Here is a 25870-nt window from a genome sequence, read left to right as displayed (position 1 = left end):
ATCCCTAGTCTACCGGCCCATTGTTTGTGTATTGCGCATGTACGGAACATCAAGTTCTGGGGAGGGCTGATTGGCAGTTGTTCTGCGCATGCGTGATACATTTCGCCCAGCTTGTGGGGGCCTTCGCGCCATTCGGCGTAGCGATTGCAGGCGTCTGGCGCGAGCTGTCACGTGTTGCAGCGAGAGGGGGGGCTGTAGTGGTGAGTGACAGCCGGAGTTACCTCACTATACCCGGGCTGGCGGGCCGGAGCAGTGCGTGCTGAAGCTGTCAGGCCCGAGCAGCCGCCTGCCCCCATCGCTTGGTGAGAGGACTCGGCCTTCCGAGGATATCCCTGTGCAGTCATGAAAGGGTGAGCTCAACACAGCTGTATGTGTGCCAGGGGGGTAATGGCCGTGTGCTGGGGGAGGTCTGCAGGGAGTGACAGAGCCGTGACACACTCAGTCAGGGACCGCTGGAGCACAGTGTCACACACAAGCATTGTGACACTCGGAGTCCAAAGACACACACATTGACACCCCGAGTCCATGTGTCACTCACATATATTGACACCCATGAGTCACATACACACACACTGTGACAGCAGGAGTTCAGAGTCACACACACACCCTGTGTCACCCGGAGCCCTTGAGTCTCTCGCACACTGTGCCAACTGGAGCCCATGAGTCTCACACACTGTGCCAACCGGAGCCCATGAGTCTCACACACTGTGCCAACCTGAGCCCATGAGTCTCACACACTGTGCCAACCGGAGCCCATGAGTCTCGCACACTGTGCCAACCGGAGCCCATGAGTCTCACACACACACACTGTGCCAACCGGAGCCCATGAGTCACACACACACACACACTGTGCCAACCGGAGCCCATGAGTCACACACACTGTGCCAACCGGAGCCCATGAGTCACACACACTGTGCCAACCGGAGCCCATGAGTCACACACACACACTGTGCCAACCGGAGCCCATGAGTCACACACACACACACACACACTGTGCCAACCAGAGCCCATGAGTCACACACACACTGTGCCAACCGGAGCCCATGAGTCACACACACACTGTGCCAACCAGAGCCCATGAGTCACACACACACACTGTGCCAACCGGAGCCCATGAGTGTCACACACACACTGTGCCAACCGGAGCCCATGAGTGTCACACACACACTGTGCCAACCGGAGCCCATGAGTGTCACACACACACACTGTGCCAACCGGAGCCCATGAGTGTCACACACACACACTGTGCCAACCGGAGCCCATGAGTGTCACACACACACACACTGTGCCAACCGGAGCCCATGAGTCACACACACACTGTGCCAACCGGAGCCCATGAGTGTCACACACACACTGTGCCAACCGGAGCCCATGAGTGTCACACACACACACACTGTGCCAACCGGAGCCCATGAGTGTCACACACACACACACTGTGCCAACCGGAGACCATGAGTGTCACACACACACACACTGTGCCAACCGGAGACCATGAGTGTCACACACACACACACTGTGCCAACCGGAGACCATGAGTGTCACACACACACTGTGCCAACCGGAGACCATGAGTGTCACACACACACTGTGCCAACCGGAGACCATGAGTGTCACACACACACTGTGCCAACCGGAGACCATGAGTGTCACACACACACTGTGCCAACCGGAGCCCATGAGTGTCACACACACACTGTGCCAACCGGAGCCCATGAGTGTCTCACACACACACTGTGCCAACCGGAGCCCATGAGTGTCACACACACACACTGTGCCAACCCGGAGCCCATGAGTCTCACACACACACACTGTGCCAACCGGAGCCCATGAGTCTCACACACACACACTGTGTCAACCGGAGCCCATGAGTGTCACACACACACACTGTGCCAACCGGAGCCCATGAGTGTCACACACACACTGTGCCAACCGGAGCCCATGAGTGTCACACACACACTGTGCCAACCGGAGCCCATGAGTGTCACACACACACTGTGCCAACCGGAGCCCATGAGTGTCACACACACACTGTGCCAACCGGAGCCCATGAGTGTCACACACACACTGTGCCAACCGGAGCCCATGAGTGTCACACACACACTGTGCCAACCGGAGCCCATGAGTGTCACACACACACTGTGCCAACCGGAGCCCATGAGTGTCACACACACACTGTGCCAACCGGAGCCCATGAGTCTCACACACACACACACACACACACACACTGTGCCAACCGGAGCCCATGAGTCTCACACACACACACTGTGCCAACCGGAGCTCATGAGTCTCTCACACACACACACACACTGTGCCAACCGGAGCCCATGAGTCTCTCACACACACACTGTGCCAACCGGAGCCCATGAGTCTCACACACACACACACACACACACACTGTGCCAACCGGAGCCCATGAGTCTCACACACACACACTGTGCCAACCGGAGCTCATGAGTCTCACACACACACACACACTGTGCCAACCGGAGCCCATGAGTCTCTCACACACACACTGTGCCAACCGGAGCCTATGAGTCACACACACACACACGCACTGTGCCAACCGGAGCCCATGAGTCACACACACTGACAGCCGGAGGCCATGAGTCTCGCGCGCGCACACACTGACAGCCGGAGGCCATGAGTCTCGCGCGCGCACACACTGACAGCCGGAGGCCATGAGTCTCGCGCGTGCACACACTGACAGCCGGAGGCCATGAGTCTCGCGCGCACACACACACTCTGACAGCCGGAGGCCATGAGTCTCGCGCGCACACACACACTCTGACAGCCGGAGGCCATGAGTCTCGCGCGCGCACACACACACTCTGACAGCCGGAGGCCATGAGTCTCGCGCGCGCGCACACACACTGACAGCCGGAGGCCATGAGTCTCGCGCGCGCGCACACACACTGACAGCCGGAGGCCATGAGTCTCGCGCGCGCGCACACACACTGACAGCCGGAGGCCATGAGTCTCGCGCGCGCGCACACACACTGACAGCCGGAGGCCATGAGTCTCGCGCGCGCGCGCGCACACACACACTGACAGCCGGAGGCCATGAGTCTCGCGCGCGCGCGCGCGCACACACACACTGACAGCCGGAGGCCATGAGTCTCGCGCGCGCGCACACACACTGACAGCCGGAGGCCATGAGTCTCGCGCGCACACACACTGACAGCCGGAGGCCATGAGTCTCGCGCGCACACACACTGACAGCCGGAGGCCATGAGTCTCGCGCGCACACACACTGACAGCCGGAGGCCATGAGTCTCGCGCGCGCACACACACTGACAGCCGGAGGCCATGAGTCTCGCGCGCGCGCACACACACTGACAGCCGGAGGCCATGAGTCTCGCGCGCGCGCACACACACTGACAGCCGGAGGCCATGAGTCTCGCGCGCGCGCACACACACTGACAGCCGGAGGCCATGAGTCTCGCGCGCGCGCGCACACACACTGACAGCCGGAGGCCATGAGTCTCGCGCGCACACACACACACTGACAGCCGGAGGCCATGAGTCTCGCGCGCACACACACACTCTGACAGCCGGAGGCCATGAGTCTCGCGCGCACACACACACTCTGACAGCCGGAGGCCATGAGTCTCGCGCGCACACACACACACACACACACACACTCTCTCTGACAGCCGGAGGCCATGAGTCTCGCGCGCGCACGCACACACACACACTCTGACAGCCGGAGGCCATGAGTCTCGCGCACACACACACTCTGACAGCCGGAGGCCATGAGTCTCGCGCACACACACACACTCTGACAGCCGGAGGCCATGAGTCTTGCGCGCGCACACACACACACACACACTCTGACAGCCGGAGGCCATGAGTCTTGCGCGCGCACACACACACACACTCTGACAGCCGGAGGCCATGAGTCTCGCGCACACACACACACACACACACACTCTGACAGCTGGAGGCCATGAGTCTCGCGCGCACGCACACACACACACTGACAGCCGGAGGCCATGAGTCTCGCGCGCACACACACACACTCTGACAGCTGGAGGCCATGAGTCTCGCGCGCACACACACACACACTCTGACAGCTGGAGGCCATGAGTCTCGCGCGCACGCACACACACACACTGACAGCCGGAGGCCATGAGTCTCGCGCACACACACACTCTGACAGCCGGAGGCCATGAGTCTCGCGCGCACACACACACACACACACACACTCTGACAGCTGGAGGCCATGAGTCTCGCGCGCACGCACACACACACACTGACAGCCGGAGGCCATGAGTCTCGCGCGCACGCACACACTGACAGCCGGAGGCCATGAGTCTCACGCACGCACACACACACACTGACAGCCGGAGGCCATGAGTCCCGCGCGCACACACACTGACACACACACACACACTGACACCTGGAGCCCAGGGATAGAGACACTGACATAATTGAAAGGACGAATTCCCCAGACCTAAAGCAAATTTCACAAACCAAATGGTAACTATATCATATTGCTTCTTATCCTCCATTCATCAATGCAGCTTCACTTTCCTCATAGTCCTCCAAGTAAGGCACATAAATCACAGGGAACTAGATAAAAGTGCAGTCAATGTTGAAGCAAAAGCTTAGGGGACCTGAAAAGTGGAGACAGCCAATGCAGCACAGAACTGCCAGTATTCCTGGAAAGTGGACCATTACAATAGTCAGAAAAAGCACTGGCATTACCATAAATCTAAAACGCCTCTTGCTCTAGCCACTGATCTTGTTGGGTGCTTAGCTTCTGGGCAGAGAGGAAATGCAGCAGCTTGAAGATTCTCAAATCCACTTGCCTGGCCTAATTTTATTTTCCAGTTGCACCCGGACACATGGGTTGATATGTACTCACACACTTGATCCTTCTGCCATCTTTTGATTTGTTGAAACACATCTGATTTAGGAACCAGATTATAATTTGATCCTTGCAATTAAATTCACCATAATTGTCTGATGGTAGGAATTACATTTGGGCATACCTGAGTTATGTTAGTTATGTCATGTGACACAAGTATGCTTCTACCTATCATGAAGTAGAATTATCTTTTCCAGAGTTTGCTTGTTTATGTGTTAGATCAGAGCTATATATGCTGAATGCTTCTGATCTATTGGTTAAATTGTCAGGATTCTGTATATGCCGTGTTAATTTCAGTTCCATACTCTTATCCAATTTCTCTCTGAAAGTACCTTGTAGTTAAAGTGCCATTAAACATTTTGAGTTTTTTGCTTATTCTAAAAGGGGTAAAACTGAGGTAAAACAGTGTGTGAAAAAAAGTGTAAAAAAACTTATAAGTATTTTAATAACATTTCCAAAAATCTGCAAAATGGCTTACACTTTAGTGTTGCCAAGTATAGCCTGCTCCACCACCCCCTTATCAGAGTCCTACTCCAAACCTTGTGGTATTATATAACAAAGTGTGCATGTGAGGATAATTACTAATGCAAGCAAGGGGAGTTGAGGAGAGACAGCAGGTACTGCTATTGTTTGTTGCCAAGAGGCTTGCTCGTTTCCATGGGGATAATGTCTCATGCTTTGTGAAAGCTTCAGCATTATACTGTGCACTGCTTTAGTCCGGTGTCATGTGACTTCACCCTATCGTGCACAATTGCATGCTGCAGAAGATATGGCCTGGATAGCACCTTCCATATATGGAAATGCTCAGGGGGGAGCTTGCTGCAAACAAAACTATGCCTGATCTAAAGGGGTTAAAACCGAAACAGTTTTGCAGGTAAGCTTTGGCTGCATTATATATTTAGAAACTTGTTAGTTCATACTGTTTTATGTCCCTTTAAGACATTTGTTATATTTTTGTAGAATAGCATCAACCAATTCTAAACATCTTCAAAATAAATGATCTTGCTGCATTTTTTTATGTAGCCAACCCCACCACTTGCCTTGTATGATGGTGCCAAATCTAGCTTGAGTCTGCAGGCAACAAGACTAACCATGGTCATTATGTATACAGTGCATTGTTTTGCAGTTCTCATCTGTTAAAGGCAATTAGAGAAACATAGTATCATTAGATTTGAGAAGTCTGCTTTTTCAGTTCTCAGAATTTGAAAATCCTCAATTTTCAGAGCTACATTACATGAAAATAGGGCAAATTTAAAGGGACACTCCAAATCTTTAATTATTCGTATAGAGCATAGAATTTTAAACAACTTTGCCATTGACTTATATTTAATTTGATTAATCCTCTTGGTATCCTTTGAAAAGAATACCTAGGTACGCTCAGCAATGCTCTATTGGAAGCTAGCTACAGGTTGGTGGATGCACGTACGGTATGTCTCTTCATTGGTTCACCCTTCAATAAAGGATACCAATAGAATGAAGCAAATTTGATAATAGAATTAAATGGAAAGTTGTTTCAAATTGTATGCTCTGTCTGAATCATGAACGGAAAATGTTTTCATATCCCTTTTAATGAAAGTATATTGCCAAATTGTGCAAGTGTGCATAACTTAAAGGGATAGTAAACACTAAAAATGTTATCGTTTAAAAAGATAGATAATTCCTTTATTTACCATTCCCTAGTTTTGCATAACCAACACAGTTCTAAAAATATACTTACCTTGTATCTAAGATTCTGCAGACTGCCTCCTTATCTCAGATCTTTTGACAGGCTTGAATTTCAGGCAATTAGTGCTGACTCTTAAATAACTTCAGGTGCATGAGCAGTGTTCTCTATATGAAACACATGAACTATCGCCCTCTAGCTGTGAAAAACTGTCAAATGCAGAGGCGGCCTTCAAGGGCTTAGAAATTAGCATATGAGCCTACTTGGTTTTAGCTTTCAACTAAGAATAACAAGAGAACAAAGCAAATTTGACGATAAAAGCAATTTAGAAAGTTGTTTAAAATTACAAGCCCTATCTGAATCATGAAAGTTTAATTTGGAATTTACTATCCCTTTTAACCTTTTTATTTTAATTAAAATTTTCCCTTTTTAAAAAAAGACATGAAATCCCAAAAAATACTTTTGTGATTCAGTTTCCAATTTAATTCCATGAATAAATTTGCTTCATTACCATGGTATTCTTTGTTGAAGGGGAACCTAGGGTAGGTAGTGTGCAAATGTCAGCAGCACTGCATGACAGAAAATAGTTCTGCCATCTAGAGCTCTTGCTAATGTATAGCATTCTTGCAAAACTGCTGCCATATAGGGTTCCCTGCATTTCAACAAGAGAACAAGAAAAATTGGGAGCTTCATGAAATGGGTTTCGATGGCAGCTGCATACAAACCTCAGATCCAAGGAGTGGTATAAAGCACACCGCTGTGAGCAGTGGAGACGTTCTCTGGAGTGATGAGTCACTCAGGCAGTCTGATGGCAGAATCTGGGCGTGGCAGGAGAACACTACTAACCATGATGTATAGTGCGTACTGTAAAGTTTGGTAGAGGAGGAGGGATAATGGTCTGGGGCAGCTTTTCAGGGTTTGGGCTCAGCCCCTTAGTTCCAGTGAAGGGTCATCTTAATACTGCAAAATACAAAGACATTTTAGACAATTGGCTGCTTCCAACTTTGTGGCAACAATTTGGGAAGGCCCTTTACGTTTTCAGTATGACTGTGCCTTTTTGCACAAAGGGAGATCCATGAAGACATGGTTTGGCCAAATTGCTGTGGAGGAACTCTAGTGGCCTGCACAGACCCCTGACTTCAACCCCATTGGACTCTCTTGGGGTGAACTGGAACGCTGACTGCTGGAAAGACTTTCTCATGTTCCTTTTAGACGAGATTGCATTTATTTAAAATTGTGTAACCATACTGTTAGAAATGTTTGCTGTGAGAGTGCTGCCTTTTTAAAGGGAAACTCAAGTCAAAATAAAACTTTCATGATTCAGAGCAACAATTTTAAACAACTTCAATTTACTTCCATTAACAAAATGTGCAGTCTTTTTATATTAAAACTTGAGTCACCATCTCCTACTGAGCACTGTACAAGTATTCACAGAATATACGTAAATGCATTTGTGATTGGCTGATGGCTGTCATATGATAGGAGGAGTGGAAATAGACATAGCTATGACATTTGTCAGAAAAAAATCTACTCATTTGAATTTCAGACTGTGCTATTGTATTGGCTTTTTATCATTCATTTGTTGATTATGCAAATCTACTGTATTTATGGGTCCTGTAAAGGGCCATAATACCCAAATGTTTAAACATTTGAAAGTGATGCAGTATAGCTGTAAAAAGCTGACTAGAAAATATCACCTGAACATCTCTATGTAAAAAAGAAATATATTTTACCTCAAGTTTCTCAGTAGCCACATCCCATTATAAAGGACTTCTAAGCAGCATATCGGTATGTCTGTCCTGGGACAGCTGAAGGGATGAGCCTCGTGCACTCATGTTATTTCCCTATTCAGTTTAAGGAAGTTTACAATGAAATCTCATGAGTTAAGTCAAATCTCATGAGATCACAGTAAAAGAGTTCATGACCTCAGCACTGTTGATGCTGATTGGCTGCTGTTCATTTCATAATTTTTTTTATTTTTTTACCTGCAGCTGGGCAGCAGCTGAGTATAACTTTATACACAGAACTTACTCTGCTAAGCTGAGGAGATTGTGAGGTAAAATATCTTCCTTTTTTACATAGAGATGCACAGGTGATATTTTCCGGTCAGCTTTTTACAGTTATACTGCATCAGTTTCAAGTGATTTAGCATATGAGTATTATGTCCCTTTAAGTTACTTTCTAATTTGGTCCTATTTCAGGGTTAGCTACATGTTCTCTCCTTCCTTAAAGAGACAGTAAAGTTATTTTTTAAAAAGATTCACTGTGCCTTTTGAAAGTGGTGTATTATAAATTATATTACCCGGTGCCTTATTTATTATTGTACCTCCAGAAATGTATTATAGAGCTTTCCCAGCTGTACCCACATAGGCTGATTTTTCAGGTTTTAAACGGCAGGAGGTACAGCCAATGAGGACTGCACATATAGCAACATACAGTTTCCCTTTTCGCTCCTGGCACAAACTGTCTTCCTGTGTTTGCCTAAAACAGAATGGCATTATGCTATTTGCAGCACTTTGAAAACCTAGGTTACAGATTTTGCTAGTTGACCTTCCTAGGGAGCTTTAGGCAAAGCACAATCAAGAGGTTACCTTTAAGTGCATCAACAAATATGTCCCTTCAGCATATGTAACAGTTCAATTTTGTTCACCTACATTGTTCTTAATTACTGCAGAGTCCTTAAATCAGGATGGACATCTGAACTAGATATTCCCACTCCTAAAGGAAGCTTACTGAGGCCCAGCAAGCTCTTCACTTGCGATATATGCCAGGAGTGAAGTGGATCTTACCAACATGGTGTCACTTGGGGAGCCGAGTACTCCTGATTGCAGATGTTTGCTGTACCACTGTTGGCTGGACCTCCTATTTTGTGCTTCTGCCCACACTTTGATCGTGCAGATTTGTACACACTCTGCCCGTGCTGGGTAGAGCGCTGCCTATCCAGCTCCCAGCTTGGACAGTTTTCTAAGCTTGCTCCTGCATATCTTCAACATCCTTCCGGACTTCTCCTTCATTGGCCGTGCTGCATTCTGTGACCTTTATACTGCCTAGCCGTGCGGCTTAAAAAAGATCCAGCTCTACCGGGCTGAATTTTAGGTGCAGCTGGCGTCTGTCGTTACTCATCTGCTACACCTCTGAAATTCTCTTCACTGGCTTCCTCTAACCTCCAGAATAAATCAAAAAATTCTGACTAACTTTTAACACTCTCAATAACACTGTCGCACCCTATATATCCAACCTAGTCCCTAGATACTCGCCCTCCCGTCCCCTTCGCTCTGCTCATGACCTCCTTCTCTCCTCCTCTCGTTACCTCCTCACATTCCCGTCTACAAGACTTCTCCAGACTGGCTTCCATCTTGTGGAACTCTCTGCCTCGTCCCACAAGACTCTCCACTAGTTTTCAAATTTTCAAGTGCTCCTTAAATACTCTACTGTTCAGGGATGCATATAATATACACTAACATTTTCCTATAGCTATCTCCTTGAACCCCCTTAACATGTTAGCCTACGGGCCTAGCTGCTTTGTATATCAGCTTCATGAGAGATGATTTGCAACAGTGAAACTCTTGGCAGGGCCCTCTTTTCCTTTGTCTCCTATAACTGTCACCTTGGATACTAGACCCTTGTCTTTAGCACTGCGGAAGCTGTTGGCGCTCTACAAATAACTGATGATAATCACAATAAAAAGTGAAATGTTAATATAATAAAAAGCATTGTTCCCACACAGGAATTCATGAAACTGGCATAGCCTAACTACCCCCAGCCTCTGTAATCACTATTTCTGCAGGAAATAGCCAAGAAAGTTGCCAGCTGCATATTTAAAAATAAAAAAAAAGCCAATCCGCTTAATCAGTTCTGATCACACTTTGTTTTAGTGTGATCTCATGGGGTTTCATTGTAAACTTCCTGAAATTGAGGAGTGAAATAACATGACTGCACATGCCAGATACACGCTTCCTTGCAAGTCCTGGGACTAGTATCCTGATTGGCTACTTAAAGTCAATTTACAATGGGATGTGGTTACTGAGGACATTCAGGTGATATTTTGTAGTCGGCTTTGTACAACTATACTGCATCACTTTCAAGTGCTTTAACATTTGGGTGTCATGTCCCTTTAATATGGCCTTAATAGTGTTTCATATTGTAAAGATCGTCCGTAACTGTCAGTGCCATTCTATGTAGTTGCAAAATATCAACTTTGACTGACCAAACCCATGATAACCAAGCATTATTAAACTTCCAACTTATACTGGCAAAACATATAAGCAAACATTAATAGGCTTCCATATCAGTTTGGATCTCTGTGTGTTCTTTCGCTGTGCTTGTTAAATTTAGTTTACACTCTGCTACAAATATCTTGTGCTTGGTTGATATGTTTCATTAGTAACACATTCCTATGTAGAACAACAAGTATCTATATTTAGTTAATAGATTGTGGTGATGGGCTTCTTACAAGATCCAAATTTAGAATTTGATGTTTTCTCTTACACAACCAATCATCTTATTTGAAGCTTAGTTTTTAGCCAGATCGTCTCTCACTTAAACATGGGGTGACTTCCCCATATTGGGAAAGGGATTGGCCTTTACTGTTTGGTGGGGGGAAAAAAAAGATATGATTGTCCCTTAGTTTTAAATGTCCTAAATATTTTGTACATCTGTGTCTCAAGGCACAACATGCTGTGATCTGAGATGTCATCACAGAAAATGCAGCATGTCTGCAAATAAGTATGAGACACATGCAGGAATTGTGCAGTGCTGCCCTACACCAGGCTGTTCTTTTCATACAGTGCTTTGCACTGACTGCACTGTTGTACCTTTTCCTTAACACAGTGCAGCCAGAGTCAAACACAATTTGAAGAGAACTGTCAAATACGGAGCAGTGCTCTAAAGTGGATTGATGGATGACTAGCTCTCATATTTTTCAACCCCACCCCCTAGCCTTTCCTGGTCTGCAAAGCTGTGACTCCTGAATGTTCTTCTAAGCAATGCACCTTTTTACTACAGTTTTGCCTTATAAATATATGGTACGAGACCAAGAGCAAAGAAACAAATTTATTCAAGAGTCATTTTAAGAGATTATCTAATTTTTTTTATTTTTTTTTTCTCTGCAGCTAATCTGTAATGCATTTTTCAACTGCTGCAATATATTATAAAAATGTATATAATGCTTTATTCAGTTAATCAGCACGTTGCAATTGAGCTGGTGCTTGAGTGTAACTGCCTAATTTTAACATTGAATTTAATTTTCACAATGACCCACAGAAAAATAATTTAAAAATTCTTGTCGCAGAAAGTGAAAACAAGTTCTGCCCCTGGGCATCTGCGCTACCTATGACAGAACTTGATATATTTTATAAAAATGCTTTGTGTCAACCCCCAAATTAGAAGCCAGAATATTTTGAGATGATGAAAGTCAACTGCAGACAGGAAAAAAAATAAATCATTCACTCACAGCATTAAAAATATGTAGCCAGTCAGGGATAGTTTTCTCTATAAGGACGTATTGAGGGCATGGCGGCAAACCCTAGAATACCTGGGCCGGCGCCACGCGTCCCCCAGGTTAATCCCACTGCGAAACAATACCTGCTTCCCCCCTGGGATTGATACTTCCCCGTTTACCAACTGGGAAACCAAAGGCTTATGCTCAGTGGGAGATGCTCTTGACATCTCCAGGAAATGCGTTAGGTCCTTTGAAGAATTGCAAACTCAATTCGGACTACCGCGGGCCCACTTCTATGCCTATCTTCAGATGAGGCACTACGTGAACCAGCTTATTAGAGAGGACCCACAATTCTGGGAACCACACATATTTAATGTGTCAGTGTCTGCTTTTAAGCTTGGAAGTTTCTCTATCTCGGGGATCTACAAAACACTGCTGAGCCATATTGAATCAAAACATTTAGCCCTAATAGAGAATAGATGGAGGGACCACTTGGAGAGGGAGGATCTTCCAGAGCTAATCCAACGCAGTGTAGAAAATGCCAAAAGAGCAACGCTGTCCATGACGCTGAGAGAATCCCAGATCAGAATGCTACATAAAGATTACATTATACCACGTAGGCTAGCTAAATGGAAACATGGGGTGATGAATGAGTGTAGTAAATGTAGGTTTGGTGACCCGGACTATCTTCATTACTTCTACACCTGCCCACGAGTTCATCAGTTCTGGGGTAGAATAGCCTTATGGATCACAAGGGTAATTAAAATCAAGGTTAAGATAGAGGTAGAGCAAGTCTGCTTCCTGAGTTGGGAGGAACAAGACACTAGACACACCTCACTACTCACCACTATGATCCTGATTGCCAGAAAGGTCATACTGAGAGTCTGGACCGAAAGTGCTACTCCCACCTTTACTGCATTTAAACACAACTTGCATAAGCAATTACTTACTGAACAATTAGATACCAAAATGGACACTGACAGGAGGCTTAGACACTTCATTACTAAATGGCGGAAGTACATTGACACTCTGCCCTTGGATACACAAAAACAATTACTGCTCCCATTTGCGCATACTGAATACATGTTGACGGCCTCTCTAAGGGGCGAATGGACATTCCTACAACAAACACGAGGGGGCGGGGGGGGGGAGAGAGAATATCGCTATCTAAGATGTTGAGACCGCTCTAGGGCTCCTACACCCTCCTGCTTACCCCCTTCCCCTGACCCTTGTGGACCCTTTGATGTATGAATGGATACATTTTTTTTTTTTTTTTTTTTTTTTCTCTGTCTCCCTCTTCTCCCGGACCGCACAGTATAAATTGAAGCAGCAACCTTATAGAGTTCCGGAATTGGTTGCGCATAAATGTTAAGCGCAAGTGTTGGTGGTTAATTAATGTTTAAGGGGGTTGGGATGGGGAAGGGAAAGTTATTATACTAAAGAAAATCTGTCATAGAATAACTGTAAAAACCAGAAAATGGACCTGAGAGACTGATATATGACATTTTTGTATATTACAATAATCCATACTTAGCTGTACAGCTGCCTATTTACTCATGAAAATGTTGTCTTGGATGCAATGACCTAATTGTATTTGTGCAATATCTCTTGTCCTCAATAAAATAGAATTAAAAAAAAAAAAAAAAATATGTAGCCAGTGCTTATTCGCCAGATTGCTACTCACTCGTCACTACTTTCCCTGACTACCAGCCGTTCCTTGGCTCAGCAGCTCTGAACTATAACCTCATGCAACAACCAAGATCGAGAAAGCGAAACCCCACAAAAAAAGCCCCTATCAAACCCTTTAGAGACTCTCCTTGCTGTATCTCTTATTCAAAGTAAAGCTAAGCTAAGGGCTAAATTTATCAAGCTGAGACGGACAGGGGCGCATATATGTGCCCCTGTCAGCCGCAGCTCAACTCTGGCGGGGCGATTTTCCCCGGAGGAATTTACCATTGCATACGAGCGCTATTTTGAGCTTGAGTGCAATCCCGCCCCCTGATTGACTGTGCGTGGGCAGGAGCTGTCAATCTCCCCGGTCGGATTAGACCGTGGAGATTGAATTTTGCCACCTTAGAGGTGGAGAAAGGTTAGGAAAGCAACTGTCTGATGACCGCTGCTTGTTAAATATGGCGAGCAGGTTCTCTTGTGAGAACCTGCAGCCGTAGGAGCTCGAAGGCTGGTGAAAGCCTTTGATAAATCGACCCCTTAGGAGGCGATTTATCAAAGGCTTTTGCCAGCCTTCGAGCCCCTACGACTGCAGGTTGTCACAAGAGAACCTGCTCGCCGTATTTAGCAAGCAGCGGTCATCAGACATTTGACTGGTGATTTTTTGTTCTCTTCTTTCACTGCTGTTTAGTGTCTCTTCAGGAGCATGAGGCTGGTACAAGGCTGTCTTAGTAATTCAGTTATGAGGGTTCTCCTACAGGCACTAACATTTCCCTGGTAATAAGATCAGCGTGTGTGTGTATTTGCACACTTAGGCAGAAGGTCGCTCTCCGTGGTTTATACTTTTGTTCTCAGCTTATGAATGCAAGGGGGTTAAATCATTGGAGTGTGCTGATGACAATATGGGAACAAATCACTTTGTGATATGAGTTTCTGATGAGAATGGGGTTATGGCACTGTATTGTTTTACCAGCATGTTGTGTATTTTTGGAGCATGATTTTGCTTGACAAATCTGTTTAAAAATTAGGAGACAGTAAGAATATTTAGGAGCCAGACAGTGGTAGTTGTATATAGATATATGGAGAATAACCCAAAAAGTTAGACAGGTAAAATTCTAGGAGCTGCTGGCTCCTGGGTTTGTCGAGCCCTGCTTATAGTTTGTATATAAAGTTAGCACTGCTAATTTCTGTTATGGCTTAGGTTTTTTTTTTTTTTTAATTGTCAGATTAACCCCTTAATGACAACTGACGTACCAGGTACGTCATGCATTAACTTACAGTTAATGACAATAGACGTACCTGGTACGTCAGTTGTCTAAGAGAGTGCTGGAAGCGATCGCAATCGCTTCCAGCAGCTCTTAGGGTATTGCAGTGATGCCTCCATATGGAGGCATCCTGCAATACCATTTAGAAGACTCCGATGCAGAGAGAGCCACTCTGTGGCCCTCTCTGCACCGGTAGCGATGGTGCCGGTTCGTTGGTGGGTGGGAGCACATCAGGGAGGCGGGTGGGCGGCCCATCGCTACCCGGCATCCGGTTCCTGTAAGTGCTATGTGCACGCCGGGTGCCGGGAGCGTGCGGGGGCGCGCGTGCGCGCCCGATTACATGGCCACTGCCACCAATGAGAAAGGAAGGGGGGACAAAAAAGTTATATAAATAAATATATAAGGATCTGGGAGGGGGAGGGGGTTGGGGTATTGTGGGGGGCTGCTACACTACAGAAAATATTAAAATGGCAAAAAATTGCAAAAAAAAACACTTGTTTTGGGGGCAAATTGGGTACTGGCAGACAGCTGCCAGTACCCAAGATGGCGGCAATTAGGTAGGGGAGAGGGTTAGAGAGCTGGGGGGGGGGATCATGGAGGTTGGGGCTAAGGCAGGAGTCCATCACAGCTAAAACATTTTAATTTTTTTTATTAAAAAAAAGAAAAACTCCTTTTATTTAGTACTGGCAGACTTTCTGCCAGTACTTAAGATGGCGGGGACAATTGTGGGGTGGGGGAGGGAAGAGAACTGTTTGGGAGGGATCAGGGGGTGGGATGTGTCAGGTGGGAGGCTGATCTCTACCCTAAAGCTAAAATTAACCCTGCAAGCTCCCTACAACCTACCTAATTAACCCCTTCACTGCTGGGCATAATTTACGTGTGGTGCGCAGCAGCATTTAGTGGCCTTCTAATTACCAAAAAGCAATGCCAAAGCCATATAAGTCTGCTATTTCTGAACAAAGGGGATCCCAAAGAAGCATTTACAACCATTTGTGCCTTAATTGCACAAGCTGTTTGTAAATAATTTCAGTGGGAAACCTAAAGTTTGTGACAAAATTTGTGAAAAAGTGAACTTATTTTTTTATTTGATGACATTTGGCGGTGAAATGGTGGCATGAAATATACCAAAATGGGCCTAGATCAATACTTTGGGTTGTCTTCTAAAAAAAAATATATACATGTCAAGGGATATTCAGGTATTCCTGACAGATATCAGGGTTCCAATGTAACTAGCGCTAATTTTGAAAAAAAGTTGTTTGGAAATAGCAAAGTGCTACTTGTATTTATGGCCCTATAACTTGCAAAAAAAGTAAAGAACATGTAAACATTGGGTATTTCTAAACTCAGGACAAAATTTAGAAACTATTTAGCATAGGTGTTTTTTGGTGATTGTAGATGTGTAACAGATTTTGGGGGTCAAAGTTAGAAAAAGTGTGTTTTTTTCAATTTTTTCCTCATATTTTATATTTTTTTTATAGGAAATTATAAGATATGATGAAAATAATGGTATCTTTAGAAAGTCCATTTAATGGCGAGAAAAACGGTATATAATATGTGTGGGTACAGTAAACGAGTAAGAGGAAAATTACAGCTAAACACAAACACCGCAGAAATGTAAAAATAGCCATTGTCATTAAGGGTAAGAAAATTGAAAAATGGTCCGGTCATTAAGGGGTTAAAGTTTTTAAAAAGTAGTTATGTTAGTATGCAGTGCAGAATTGCTTATTTTGTACTATATACAGCCACATCTTTCCATATCTATCTGGCAGGTTTCATAAATAGGTATTTTAAATGAGTTAGATACATTAGTTTTATGTAGTATGTTTCCTTGATAAGCTGCAACACTGAGGAAAAAATGTGCATAAGCTACTCCAGTATGTTCAGGAATGTGCATGAATTATGAGAAATATGGTGCCCATTTATCAAATAGCCGGAGGACCGTTCTCAGCCAGGGGACATGTCCACCTGTTTTTTTGGGGCTAACAAAGTGACATCCCTCGTCCACATTTAACATTGCAAAAACTGCTTGTTCATTTCCTCTCCTGCTCTCACACAGCAGGGCTTGTCAATCATCTTGGGTAAATCAGCCCAGGGTGAATTAAAGGGACAGTAATCACTTTGCAATTACGAGACAATTCTATTGTGTTGCTATAGAATAACCTCTGCAAATTAAAATCCCTTTTACTGCAATTGTTTTTCAATAGCCACACTCCATCCTCCTTTTGCCTTATTTTAAGGAGCCAATCTAGGTTTTAGTCCACAGACAAGGCTAGTCACTGTCATAAAGTTATTATAAAATTGTATTGCAGTTTTTATTTGATAAAGCCACTTAGAGATAGATATTTAGCAGTTAGCTTGAAAAGTCAGCAGGTGCATTTCAAATTCTGCGAATTATAAATTACTCAAATTACAGAGAGAATTTTTTTTAAAAAAGGGGGCAAAATAAATAATTAAAAATATTTCAGCGTTTCATTATGCATAACTAAATATTTTATATTAAAGTCTCAAGGTGCTTAATGTCAGCTTCAGAAAATGGAAACCATTTTCAGTTTAAAGACTATCAAGAAAAGTTCAGCTTGATAATCCAGATAAATTGGAAATGTGTGTGTGTGGGGGGGGGGGGGGGGGGTATTAACAGATGTCTGCAAGTCATTTGATCAGTGGTTCACTCCGGTTTAAAATCTATGCATATTATTTTTACCATGTATCTGTTATTGTGCACACATGAATTCAGAATTTGGCAGTGCTTGTCAAATGACAATGACATAAAAATTAAAGTTTGATTTCCGTGTTTCTATGGGCCTAAGAAATATGATAACATTATTATAAGTGTGTGTATATGTGTGTGTGAATATAACTATATAGATAAAATATATTTATATTTTCATATACACACTCTGTAAGAATTGTGGAACCAGCTTATTCTACTTGGGCAGAGCTTTGTATGTTTAAATTGGGACCTGTTTTCAAACCTGCATAAGAGTCATTACTTGATTTTGTTTTGAAGGGCTATAGAATGGAACCTATTTTAAGACGACATGGGTTTTGTTGAGCACTGCTTTAACTGTTTTCACTCTTACATATTCTTATTATATTCTCTTTTGAGAAAAAAATAGATCACTGCAGTGAAAAGTAATTGTATTTTGGTTTGTTTCAGTAGCCGAATCGAGTTGGGAGATGTTACACCACACAACATAAAACAGCTGAAGAGGTTAAACCAGGTTATCTTTCCTGTGAGCTACAATGACAAATTCTATAAGGATGTCTTGGAGGTTGGAGAACTTGCAAAACTTGGTAAGTAACAATTATAATTGTAGCTTAACATAATGTAAGCTATGAACTTAACAGCAATCAGTGGACGTTAACTGTGTATACAGGTGAAACTCGGAAAAATTAGAATATTGTGCAAAAGTTCATTTATTTCACTAATGCAACTTAAAAGGTGAAACTAATATGAGAGACTCATTATATGCAAAGCACAATTGTCATAATTGTGATGATTATGGTTTACAGCTCATGAAAACCCCAAATCCACAATCTCAGAAAATTAGAATATTACATGCAATCAATCAATAAAACAAGGATTGTACATACCTGTAGAACAAGATCGGACCTCTGAAAAGTGTAAGCATGCATACTGTATGTACTCAGTACTTGGTTTGGGCCCCTTTTGCAGCAATTGCTGCCTCAATGCAGCATGGCATGGAAGCTATCAGCCTGTGGCACTGCTGAGGTGTTATGGAAGACCAGGATGCTTCAATAGCTGCCTTCAGCTTTTCTGCATTGTTTGGTCTCATGTCTCTCGGCAATGCCCCATAGATTCTCTATGGTGTTCAGGTCAGTCGAGTTTGCTGGCCAATCAAGCACAGTAATCCCACAGGCATTGAACCAGGTTTTGGTGCTTTTGGCAGTGTGGGCAGGTGCCAAGTCCTGCTGGAAAATGAAGTCAGCATCCCCATAGAGCTCGTCTGCGGAAGGACGCATGAAGTGCTCCAATATCTCCTGGTAGATAGCTGCGTTGACCCTGGACTTAATGAAGCACAGTGGACCAACACCAGCAGATGACATGGCTCCCCAAATCAACACAGACTGTGGAAACTTCACACTGGACTTAAAGCATCTTGCAGTGTGTGCCTCTCCATTTTTCCTCCATACTCTGGGTCCTTCGTTTCCAAATGAGATGCAAAATTTGCTCTCATCAGAAAAGAGGACTTTGGACCACTAAGCAACAGACCAGGTCTGTTTTTCTTTAGCCCAGGTAAGACGCTTCTGATGTTTGTTGTTCAGGAGTGGCTTGACAAGAGGAATACCACATTTGAAGCCCATGTCCAGGATCCATCTGTGTGTGGTGGCTCTTGTGAAAGTCCTCAACACTTTTGAATGGCCTTTTCCTGACAATCCTTTCCAGGCTGTGGTCATCCCTGCTGCTTGTGCACCTTTTTTTTCCACACTTTTCCCTTCCACATAACTTTCTATTAATGTGCTTTGATACAACACTTTGGGAACATCCAACTTATTTTGCAATTACCTTTTGAGGCTTTCCCTCCTTATGGAGGGTGTCAGTGATGGTTTTCTGCACAACTGTCAGGTCAGCAGTCTTTCCCATGATTGTGATTCCTACTGAACCAGACTGAGAGACCATTTAAAGGCTCAGGAACCCTTTGCAGGTGTTATGGCTTAATTAGCTGATTAGAGTGGGACACTTTGAGCCTAGAATATTGCACCTATTCACAATATTCTAATTTTCTGAGATTGTGGATTGGGGTTTTCATGAGCTGTAAACCATAATCATCACAATTATGACAAATCATGGCTTGAACTCTCTTGCTTTGCATGTAATGAGTCTCTCTCATATATTAGTTTCACCTTTTAAGTTGCATTAGTGAAATGAAAGAACTTTTGCACGAGAGTTTCACTTGTATAAAAAGCCATAGGGGAAACGCTATTCTAATGTAAAAAAGTTGTCTAAATGTGCACGTTCAGCAGAAACAATACAGTGAATGACCTTGTTTTAATAGATATCCTCTTATGAAATGAAGATGATTTTTTGACAATTCCCTAAATTGACCCTGTTCTTATTTTAGCTAATAGCTCTTCAAAAACACCTCTTGCAAAGAGAGGCTGAGATCACAGCATGTTTTACACCTGTTACACTAGATCAGTTCTGCGTGGCATTGACAGAGCTAGTGTTTAGTGTAATTGAACCAGCCCTAGTGCAGTCAGAGTTAAATGCAGCTGTGTGTTATGCAGTCTGGAATTTAGGGGTTAAAGGGACACTGAACCCAAATTATTTCTTTTGTGATTCACATAGAGCAGCAACTTTCTATTTTACTCCTATTATCAATTTGTCTTCGTTCTCTTGCTATGTTTATTTGGAAAAGAAGACATCTAAGCTTTTTTCTTAGTTCAGACCTCTGGACAGCACTTTTTTATTGGTGGATGAATTTATCCACCAATCATCAAGGACAACCCAGGTTGTTCACCAAAAATGGACCGGCATCTAAACTTACATTTTTGCATTTCAAATAAAGATACCAAGAGAATAAAGAAAATTTTAAATAGGCGTAAATTAGAAAGTTGCTTAAAATTTCATGCTCTATCTGAATCACGAAAGAAAAAACTTGGGTTCAGTGTCCCTTTAAATTTGAAACAACAATGGTGCTGAGTTTTACGGGCAAAGATATGTAAATCACCCTTATAGTAATTACCAACAGACTGGCCCTTAAAGGGACATAAAACCCCAGCATTGTCTTTCATGATTCACAGAGCATACAGTTTTAAACAACTTTCCAATGTATTTCTATGATCATACTTGCTACATTTTCTTGGTATGCTTTGTTGAATATGCAGAAATACACTACTGGGAGTTAGCTGAAAATATCAGCTAAGCCAAGGATAAGAGGAATATGTGCCCAATTGCTGCTCCGGAAAAATGTGTTTCAACAAAGGATACCAAGAGAATGAAGGAAATTAGATAATAGCAATAATTGGAAAGTTGTTGTGTACAGTGTTTTTTAAACTGTTGTAAGCTGTTTGTGTAAATTGTTTTAAGTAGTCCACTGCACCCTATACGTTTGTAATATGAACCTTTTTTTAGCTAGCTTTTTAAATATATTTTGCATCAGATGTTACAAAGTGTGATGTCACAAGTTGTCTCTCTTAATGTGATTGGTGGGTCAGAATTTAAGATTGCTTGCTGATTGGTGGCTACATTTAGCCATCAAGCAGCAAGCACAACCCAGGTGCTGAACCAAAAATGGTCTGGCTCCTTATCTTACATTCTTGCTTTTCAAATAATGACAGCAAGAGAACAAATTGATAATAGGAGTAAATTAGAACGTTGCTTAAATTTGCTTGCTCTGTCTATCTGAATCATGAAAGAAAGAAAAAATGTGGGTTTAGTATCCCTTTAATACATAGGACATGATTCTCTAAAGCTCTGGTCTGGAGAGTAGAAGCCTCATCACTACTACAAGGTCTACAAATCTTTACCTTGAGAACTGTATCTCATTAGGAGCAGTTCTTTATGTGAAAGGAGACATTTGCATTTCAGTGTAATGCCCAATAAAATAAGCTGATTATTACTCTCCATGCTGGTAATTTTTTAAGAATCAGGCCCTTGGCCTCAACTTCTGCTGCCACCTGAGTAAGGTTACACATCAATTGCTTTGTTGGGTATGGAAACATATTTGTTTGGCTGCATGTGGTGTAAGCTGAGGGTGAGGGCATTGTGAGAAGTTTTCTTTTTCTCTGTTTCCTAAAATAATTGATTTTTCTTATGTTTCCTCAGCATATTTCAATGATATTGCAGTTGGTGCCGTGTGCTGTCGAGTTGATCACTCACAGAATCAGAAAAGGCTGTATATTATGACCCTTGGGTGTCTGGCTCCATACCGGAGGCTAGGAATAGGTATGACTCTCTAACCAATACAATTCTGTGTTTTTGTTTAGTTAAAAGGATATGCAAGTGAGACTTTCATAATTAAAGGGACAGTCTACTTAAATAATCCCTTTTATTACCCATCCCCAGTTTTGCATAACCAACACTGTTATATTAATATTTTAAACATCTGTAATTACCTTGTTTCTAAGACTTTGCAGACTGCCCCCTTATCCCAATTATTTGACATAATTGCATTTTAGCCAATCAGTGCTGACACATAAATAACTCCATGGGAGTGAGCACAATATTATCTATATGACACAAATGACCTAGCACTGTCTGAAAACTGTCAAATGCATATGAGTCTACCTAGGTTTAGCTTTCAACAGAGTACCAAGAGAACAAAGCAAAAGGTTATTTAAAATTGCATGTCCTGTCTGAATCATGAAAGTTTAATTTCGACTGGACTGTCCCTTTTAAGATGGAGTGTGCAATTCTCTTAAGTGTATTCCTTTTCATGAGACACAGTAACAGGTACATTTGGTGAACGGGAAAAGTGTTTTTTGTTTTCTCCCTCAGTCTGAATCATGAAAGTTTGACTCAGTGCTGTTAGAACGGCATGGAACATTCCCACATACCCACGGTCGCACGGCTTGTAAATGGTCTTCAAAAAAGTTTAATGAAAACAAAAATATTTACTTCTGTATAGACAATCTCAACAGTGCACATTACAAACGATAACACTAGCTGAGGATTCTCATTTAGATGCACCTTGTGGCAGATTTAAAAGCACAAAGGGATCAGAAATGAGGTGTGTGCCCACTCTTGGTATGTTCATAACCGTGAGTATGGCAGTTTGTTAAAGCACAGAAGAGCAACCTTCCCCTTTTATCATGCTTGAAAAATGTAGCCTTTTTTTTCCCCTTGGGGGGGAAAAAGTGTCAAAGCGGTTTTGGTTTTGAAGCTTACATGGAGTGCTTGTATACATACTTTACCCTGCCTTATTGGAGGACAGTGATGCATGCATATTTATTTATTTTATTTTCTCCATACTGGAACATTAGTTTAAATATACTGGAACATTAGTTAAATATACTTTTTAAAATGCCTTCTTTAGATCAACAAATAAACCAATTACTTGATTCCCTTTAGGCAGTATTCAGTCCTAAATAAATCTGTCATCGTCCAGACATAAACTGTATTGTGGAAAGAATGTTGTATTCTGTAATGTTGTGAGGGCACAAAATACTGTTTCAATTACAGGACTTTTGTGTATTTTTTTATTATGTTAACATACCGGTAAAATGTGAAAACTTTCTGAATACACTATATGGCCAAAAGCATGTGGACACCCCTACTTGTTGAGGTGTTTCAGTCACGCCCATTGCAAGCAGGTGCATACAATCCAGTACATAGCTATGAAATCTCCATAGACAAATGGCAGTAAAATAGGTCGTACTGAAGAGCTCAGTGACTTTAAATAAGCGCATAAGATAACTTTTGCCACAAGTCAGTTTGTGAAAGTTCTGCCCTTCAAGAGTTTGAAGCGTCTAGGAGCAACAGCAGCCCAGCCATGAAATGCTAGACCAAACTCAGAGCAGGGCTCCAGGGCTGGCAAGTGCTAAAGTGTGTGTAAAAATTTCTCATCTGTTTCATCATTTACTACAGCGTTCCAAACTGCAGAAAACTGTGTCTGGAACTTTAGGAAATGGGTTTCCATGTATTAGCAGCTGTACACAGACCTCATATCAACATGCACAAGCTGGAGTGGTGTAAAGCATGCTGTCACTGGACTCCAGAGCAGTGGGAATGTGTTCTCTGGAGTGATGAATCATTCTTCACTATCTGGCAGTCTAATGGAAAAAACAGTCGCATGATCACCGCTGATTAGATGCTGTGAATGCCAGGATATGCTACCTACTGGAATACATAGTGCCTATTGTAAAGTTTGGTGCAGGATGAGGTATAATGGTCTGGGGCTGGTTACAGGGCTTGGGCTAGGCCCCTTAGTTCCAGTGAAGGGTCATCTTAGTGCTACTTGATACATAGACATTTTAGACTTTTGGGCGCTTCAAGCTTTGTGGCAACAGTTTGGGGAAGGCCTGTTCAGCTTAACTGTACACAAAGCGAGGTCCACTACGACTTTACTGCAATACGTTTTTTTCTCCACTTACTGGAGTTGCCACAACTTGCTGCTGTCATTTTGTTAATAAAATTTGCATTGTTGTAATTACACTCTTAAAAAGCTCTTATCAATCGGTTAGGGCCCAATATCAGTGAGGTTAAACAGTGATCGAGCTATGGCTGTTTATAAGGTAGCAAGGTTAGGCTTGTGCACCTGCAGCAGTGTTTTGTTCTACATTGATGCAAACACTGCTGCGGTAGAATGTGAGATACACAATATGCACACTCCTGAATTCTAATGAGCGTACCCAAGTTTCTTTTCACCAAGGGATACCAAGAGAACAAAGCACATTTGATAATAGAAGTAAAATACAATGTTTTAAATTGCATGCTCCATCTGAATCAATAAAATGTAATGTTGGCTTTACTCTGCCTTTAAACAACATGCTTATATAGTTAAGTTTAGTTAATAGCAGTTTTTTTTTTTCTTTTAATTCTGATAAATAAAATTAGAAATTAAAGGGACACTCAAGTCAAAACCAAACTTTCATGATTTAGAGCAGCAATTTTAAACAACTTTACAATTTACTACCATTAACAAAATGTACAGTGTTTTTAGATTTACACTTGAGTCACCAGCTCCTCCTGAGCATGTGCAAGAATTCACAGAATGTACGTATATGCATTTGTGATTGGCTGATGGCTGTCACATGATACAGGGGGAGTGGAAATAGTCAGGAAAAAAAATCTACTACTCCTTTGTAGTTCAGACTAAGTGCTATTGCATTGTCTTTTTATCATGCATTTGTTGATTATCTAAATCTACTTTATTTACTGGTCCTTTAACCCTTTTTTTTTTTTTTTCCCCTTTTCAGGAACAAAAATGTTGAACCATGTATTAAACATTTGTGAAAAAGATGGCTCCTTTGACAACATTTATCTGTAAGTTACTTTACAACCTCTGCATAATGTATCTGTTTATTTTAACCCTTTTACAAAAATGTAAAAGGTCAAGCAATAGCTTAGATGGTAAATTATATATATATATATATATATATATATATATATATATATATATATATATATATATATATATAATCTGTGTGTATGATTGTGTGTGTATATGTGTGTGTGTGTAATTTATATTTTAGAATTAAATACATTTAAATTAGTTGTTTGTCTTGTGGGGGTAAGTGATTTGTGCTCACTTATTAAAGGGTCTGACAGATCGCTATTATACAATTTATGAGCCTTAAACATGTGCAGAGTTGTTGTTGTTGTTTTTTTGTTTAAATTACCACGCTAAATCTCACCCTAATTTTTCTTTATTTTATATAAATGTAGCAAATTGTAGCACTTTGGTAAATAGGTGCATAGCTACATATATAATTTTTTAAATTTTTTTTCATTTTGTTATTCAAGGCATGTCCAGATCAGTAATGAATCAGCCATAGACTTCTACAGAAAGTTTGGCTTCGAGATCATCGAAACAAAGAAGAATTATTACAAGAGAATAGAACCAGCTGATGCCCACGTTCTGCAGAAAAACCTGAAAGTCTTGTCTCCTGTGCAGAATGTAGATGTGCGAAAGAATGAAAATTGAAGAAAAAAAAATCTACGAACACTTTTTTTTTTTTTTTTTCTTGCACTTGCTTTCGCCAAATATTGGAAAGAGACCAGTTGTTTTCCTCCTACCGCACTTCTAATATCTCTTCTTCCTTCGTTTAAACAAAAAAGAGAAACGATGATGAATGCTTCTTCCAAGAGCAGTACAATCTGTCACACATTTTGGTTGTTTGAACTATGAAAAGGTTTTTTTTCCGATATTTGTGGAGATTATACTGGCAGGGGGTACACGGATTTCTTACGGCTTTTCAACTTTTTTTCTGTTTGGGAAAGTGAGTGGCTTCTATCAGTCTGGAATACTCTCTAAATAAAATCTAATTTCTTTTTAGCA

The 25870-nt window shown here is 42.6% G+C and overlaps 1 protein-coding gene across 3 annotated transcripts; it reads left to right on the top strand.

The window, feature by feature from the left end:
- Nucleotides 1–166: 166 nt before the first annotated feature.
- Nucleotides 167–25870, top strand: NAA50 (N-alpha-acetyltransferase 50, NatE catalytic subunit). 3 transcript variants are annotated; one of them, XM_053705831.1, is made up of 5 exons: nucleotides 167–350; nucleotides 18067–18200; nucleotides 21697–21816; nucleotides 24789–24855; nucleotides 25336–25870. In XM_053705831.1, exons 1-5 carry the CDS (start codon nucleotides 343–345, stop codon nucleotides 25514–25516), a joined length of 510 nt encoding a protein of 169 aa, XP_053561806.1. In that variant the 5' UTR covers nucleotides 167–342; the 3' UTR covers nucleotides 25517–25870. The 3 variants fall into 3 exon arrangements, with proteins under 3 accessions (XP_053561806.1, XP_053561805.1, XP_053561804.1); XM_053705830.1 differs by having other exon boundaries at nucleotides 169–350; nucleotides 18064–18200; XM_053705829.1 differs by lacking the exon at nucleotides 167–350 and adding an exon at nucleotides 5302–5744 and having other exon boundaries at nucleotides 18064–18200.

Source organism: Bombina bombina, chromosome 3 (genome assembly GCF_027579735.1).
Source record: "Bombina bombina isolate aBomBom1 chromosome 3, aBomBom1.pri, whole genome shotgun sequence".
Lineage (NCBI taxonomy): Eukaryota > Metazoa > Chordata > Amphibia > Anura > Bombinatoridae > Bombina > Bombina bombina.
This window is presented reverse-complemented; position numbering and strand designations above follow the sequence as displayed.

Excerpts from the sequence above, each read along its gene's own strand:
- NAA50 (XM_053705829.1), top strand. The coding sequence starts at position 5,665 with ATGGAAATGCTCAGGGGGGAGCTTGCTGCAAACAAAACTATGCCTGAT. Across the intron at positions 18,201-21,696 it reads TGGAGAACTTGCAAAACTTG|CATATTTCAATGATATTGCA; the intron begins GTAAGTAACAAT and ends ATGTTTCCTCAG. Across the intron at positions 24,856-25,335 it reads TCCTTTGACAACATTTATCT|GCATGTCCAGATCAGTAATG; the intron begins GTAAGTTACTTT and ends TTGTTATTCAAG.